Genomic DNA, 5,666 nt, shown 5'->3' with positions numbered 1-5,666 from the left:
TGCGTCTCCACAGGCAGAGTAAAGTCATGAGAACATGTGTATTAGCAGCTGGCTACTTGTGATAAGATAGCTTGTCTGTACCCTTTTCTGTGTCGCTGCTGTTATCAGACCAGTCAGTGATGCCTGCAGCCTGCCCCCATGTGGCTAAAGGAACATCTAAATCTGATTCCACTTTTTTGTCATGACAGTGAGCATCGCACCGCTGACAGAAATGTCCACACTTACAGACAGTACAGAAAGAAGGAAGCAGCATACATTACCTGGTGTTGGTGTTACTTGTGACCATCGTCTCATCGCGAGTTTCCACCCAACCTGAGTCCAAGAACACACACATACTGTAAAACTGAAAGTAGGACTTGTAGACATGTAGTAGTAGTAGTAGTAGTACTTCTACTGCAGCAGTGACTTGATTCAACGTATTCCAGTTAAAGTCATCTCACGGCAGCACTGCTTCTGACACTATGCATGAGGTAATTCAAAGTGCATTATTATAAGAGGCTGTGGAAATATGGCCCACCCAAAAGTATCACAAAGTTAGCGATGTAAATGTTTCCTCAGGAAGCTTTTTCTGAGTGACCAGTGGAAAACAAGTTTCAAATATTTATAAGAATAAACAGTTTTTGGATTTCATGGCTGAAATCACTATTGGTCTTTCCTTATTATTTAATTTTTTCATTTCTTTAAAAAAATATCTGACTTGTTTCCTCTGCATGCCTGGACACAGATCATTTAAAGGTGATCAAGTACCAGATCTGTCATCTGCCCTGTGATCAGACACAAAATATGCAGCAAGGCCAGTTGGTAGTCAGCCAGGCAGCCGCTGCAGCCGGCAGCGTGATGATTGATGTCTGTGGGGTGTAAGTAAATAGGGCAGTGAGGGATTCCTTGATAAATTATCCAATTAGACAATATTTAAGTGTTGTGGCCAAGGCGTACCTCTCGAACACAGCCCAGCATTGGGGCGCTGACACACTGTAGACTCAGACAAATGGAAAATGGTCACATGCACACACTTTGTCACTATGTGTCATTATCAGATTGAAAATGGTCACATTTCTAAGACACAAACACGGGTCAAAAGAGTGAAGGGCTGGAGCTGAACAGCCATTAGCTCTATACTTGGGCTGTGACCACCCCCTGGTGGATATTTTGGATGCTCTACTGACCAGCTGGGAGCACACTGGCCTTTTGTAGTTGCTGAGAATTAGCTGTTGTTGGATTAGAGGAAAGATCAGGTCAGCTCAGGTGTTAAACTGTTGCATTAATGTGTTGACGGTACTTACTGTGGAAGCTCTTTCTGCACACTTCTCAGACTGCACACTAATCAGGAAAAGTAGGATTTAGAGCAGATCTGAGCAGAAACATTCTGTAAAACAAAAATGTTTGAAACCTTCATTTGTATTTGTCTTCTTATTTAATAACATTTCGTTTTTAGCTTGATTTCCCCCTGATTTTAATAACTAATGCATGTGTTTGTTGGACTGGCCTGATTCACGCAACCCTGAATACAGTTTGAAACACATGAGGTTATCTGAAACAAAAATGAACTCATAACATACTTATACTAATAATGATACTTATTATTAGTCTTATTAATTACATAATCACAGTAATGAGTAATCATTACGGTAATCGTTTTTATTCCACTAGGGGGCACCACATTTCAAATGAATCACATGACGTTAACAGCTTTACTCAAAACAAATACGCTGATGTGCAGTTTGCGTATATAATAATCTACATAAAGTAAATTATCTAGTTAAGGAAGCTTTTAAACTTATTTGCAGTACCATTTGCGGGATCACTTGGGTAATTTTAACAGCGTTAGCCAAGAACGAGGAAGTCAAAGCGAACTTAACGAGGGGCTTTTGAACGCAACGTAGCTAGCCTCCGCTAGCTAGCTAGCTAGGCTAACTGGCTAGTTGTAGGAAAAGCTAGTCTGTGCTTTGAAGCGATTAGCGGAAAATAACAGCATTGACAGCGTGATATTTGCAAGATAACAGCGTCATTGTTTTAAAGTAACTTCAAAATGGTCGTGGACGACATCCAGCTGCTGAACATCCTCAAGGGAAAACGCATCAAACTGACCCTCAAGACCTCCTCTTACCTCGGCGTCGTCCAACGCATCAACCCCAACAAAACGTTGATTTTGGCGGACGGTTCGAAAAATGTTCACCGTGTATTTTACAGTGTTGAGGACATAACTTAACTTAAAAAGTATTTTGCTGCCTGTAAAAAAAGACATTTGTATGTTAACTGTAGTGTGTTGTGTCAGTTGTCAGCGGCAGTGATGGCTGTAAAATCCCGGGTTCAAAAATGTTCTTCGGCCACGAGATTCTGAATGGTGAGTTCAAGTCCAAGTGTTTGTTATATTGATTAACATGATTGATATGTGACATGATGTTTTTGTATGATTAACAGTGGAATTCACCAATGAAGCAAACGGTGACAGTGGGTGAGTGAAGTTCACCAACAAACACACACACACACACACACACACACACACACACACACACACACTGTGCTGCCTGTGATCTCTGAGCTGTAACCAGCTGTGTTGTTGCACAGAAACCGTGAAGATCTCAGACTTGAGGAGCACTTGAATGTAGAAAAGTTCCAGCCATACAGGAAAATGATCGCACTGGGTGAGTACTATAACAGTGTGGGATATTCTTTTCTCTGAAGCTGTATTCATATTCAAAACTCATGTCTTTTCCCAGATGATGAGGATGAAGAGGAGTACATCAACTTTGTAGTCATTGATGAGTTCCATGAGAAGTTTGGGCCAGCTGTGAGTTGATTTTCAGGTCCTTTCTGTGTTTTTTAGTGTGTGGACTATAGAACGGGGAGACGTGTCTTTACTCCGACCCGTTATCTTAAAAACTGTATAACATCTTGAGGTCTTGTCCTTCAGGTGATGCACATCAAGAAGCAGCGTGTGATTGGTGTGGCAGCTGATGGAGTGGAGGTATTCAAGCACAGCAGGCTGTGTTGGCTGCAGGTGAGAAGTTCTCAGTCCCTGTTTCTTTTTTTTGGGCCTTCACTCCCATCTCCTGTCTCCTTCATTCATCACAAGAATAACACCTTAAACTGGTATTCTTTCATGTAGATTTCCACTAAAAACAAGGTGTACCTATTTGATATCCTGTTGCTTGGAGCCCGGGCCTTTAAGAACGGTCTTTCCATGATCCTGGAGAATAAGCAGATACTGAAGGTGAGTAGTGTAAATAGACTAGAGGAGTACTGTTCAGTCACAGTGGTGATTTTTACCGTAACATCTGCGTCGGTTGTTTATTCGGCACAGGTCATTCATGACTGCAGGGCCATTGCTGGCTGTGTGATGGCTCATTTCGGGGTAAAGCTAACCAACGTCTTTGACACGCAGGTACAGTGGCCGACTTTAGAACCCTCTGTACTTTGTGCTTCACTCGTGGCTTTTTATGTTTCTCTACTGTACGTGTAATTGACTTTTTTCCTCCTGCGTTTCTTTCTGCTTGTGTCAAGGTGGCAGATGTCATGTGCTTCTATTCAGAGACGGGAGGCTTTCTTCCCGACAGAGTCAGTACTCTGGAGGAGGTGGTGAGTCTCCATCTGAAGGTGCCCTCCTCCCAGCTCTTATCTTTGAAGATGAAGTCAGAGCTCACCAGGGTACAGCACACAGTCTTACCCGAGATGTCTTCTCACCTTACAGTTATATCTGTGTGTGCTGTAATCTGTGTGTCTTTTTTTTTTTCTTCAGGAAGAAAGGGAGATGTGGTACAAGCGGCCCTGTCCTGTGGCCCTGCTCAAGGTGATGGCTCTGTCAGTGATCCACCTTCAGCCTCTCAGACTGGTGCTGCTGGATACTCTCATGACAGATTACATGGCCCTGGTGGATTCCTACATCAACAGCAGCCACTACGAACCTGACAAATTAGAGCATGTCACCATGGTGGGTAACTCACAAACGTGCAGTTGTTTCTTTAAAATTCCTGTCACTAATTTAATAGTAACACAAATGCACACACCTCCAGGGCATATGGTCACCATCCTTAGACTGCCAAATCTGGCACAGTCCATCTTTAGTGGATACATGGAGGCACCGCCTATTAAGTCTATAGTTTTTCCATTTTGACATGTCATAATGCCACCAATATGACCAATCAAGTAAAAGCAAATATATGAACAAGATATATATATATATATATTTATGACGTATATTTAACTAACAGGCTTCTCATTCATGTTCTGTTTCACTGGTCTACTGATCTAAGCATCTTTTTTTTTTCTTTCTCTCTGGATAGTCGGCTTGTGTAATATTGGTGTTCATTCAGGTGTATACAGCGGTTTATTTTTCATTGAATATTTCACACACAGGCTCACTCTCAAAGCATTAAAAGGTGGTAGGACATCATACGCCAAGGTAAAATAAAACATTTGGCAGCACTTAATATTTGGCAGAGGTTTCAGCCCTAACAGTGTGTTCACAATTTACACCAGACCAACTGTATTTTTGTACAGGTTTGTAGGTGTCTTTTTTCCCCACTCGCTCACTCAGATTATTCAGATGGATTTTAATTGCTTCAATTTGTGTAGTACTTTAATATAAAAGCTTGCTCATTTACATATTTATCTTAATACAGTTTGCACAAGCTAACATCTATTGTATTGAAACAGTTTTTGTAACTAATTCTTCCTTCTGTCCGTACTGGTTGTCAAGATTTCTTCCTAATATGATGCCAGCATAAGTAATGAGGGACGAAATATTCAGTCTCTGTAAAAATAAGGACCATTGTTATAATAAACAATAGTTTAGAAGCATACATTAAAGGAGGTAAAAATACAGTCTACCTGTTTGCACCTTCAGGACAGTGTGTTGGAGTTGCCCAGAGAGCTGAGGCAGCTGGAGTACAATCATCGTGAGCGGCAGGAGTGGGCTGCTGACCACTACCCTGTCACAGAGCAAGGTCTGCTGGCTCGCTTCAACCCCCGAACCCAGTCTCCACCCCAGGCCTCACCTGCAGCACAGGAGCATAGCCAGACCTCCTTAGAACCTTCAACTGTGGAGGCACCTTCATCAATACCAGTGGACATTCTCCCACACAAGCCATCCGTGAGCCCTCCAAGAGCCACCGGCCCAGCACCTCCGGCTCCAGTCCCAGCGACTGCACCAGTCTGGAAACAAATGTCTGCTGACGGTCCCCCGTCTCTAGGTGTAGGCAGAGGGCACACAGAGGCACTGATGGACAGGGTGGGTAGAGGAAGGCCCTTTGTAAAAGAGCAGTCATCCGCCCCGGCCTTACCCGCTCTAGGAAGGGGCTTCCTTCTCCAGATGTCACTAGCTCAGATCCCCAGAGAGAGCACTGGGGACATGGGAACTCCAGGTAGGAGCCATACACTCGCCAATGTCATTGGCACCACAGCCAATGACCTGCCAAAGGACACTTGAGAGGAGTTTTCCTGTCTTTGTCCGCCAAGCAGTCATTTCAAACACTGAAGGAGGTATTACAAAGCCGTACATGTCTTACACGTTTGCTGTTCAATTGTTTGTGATTTCCTAGTGTGACCAGTAGATGGCAGTAAATATTCTGTTTTGGGCAAAGGTTTCTTTGATGCCAGGTGCCAGGCATTATATTGCATTGGATGTTGCATTCAAATTTACTTAAATATTTTTGTATTGACAAAAA

The 5,666-nt window shown here is 42.9% G+C and overlaps 1 protein-coding gene across 1 annotated transcript; it reads left to right on the top strand.

Moving 5' to 3' along the window:
• Positions 1-2,029: 2,029 nt before the first annotated feature.
• Positions 2,030-5,428, top strand: exd1 (exonuclease 3'-5' domain containing 1). The gene is made up of 11 exons (XM_070842399.1): positions 2,030-2,159; positions 2,276-2,344; positions 2,422-2,455; positions 2,569-2,645; positions 2,721-2,791; positions 2,915-3,001; positions 3,110-3,214; positions 3,305-3,385; positions 3,505-3,648; positions 3,740-3,931; positions 4,847-5,428. The coding sequence occupies exons 1-11, from the start codon at positions 2,030-2,032 to the stop codon at positions 5,426-5,428; spliced, it is 1,572 nt and encodes a 523-aa protein (XP_070698500.1).
• The last annotated feature ends 238 nt before the right edge of the window (positions 5,429-5,666 follow it).

Source organism: Pempheris klunzingeri, chromosome 13 (assembly GCF_042242105.1).
Source record: "Pempheris klunzingeri isolate RE-2024b chromosome 13, fPemKlu1.hap1, whole genome shotgun sequence".
Lineage (NCBI taxonomy): Eukaryota > Metazoa > Chordata > Actinopteri > Acropomatiformes > Pempheridae > Pempheris > Pempheris klunzingeri.
Note: the sequence above shows the minus strand (reverse complement) of the source record. Positions and strands in the feature narration are given on the sequence as shown.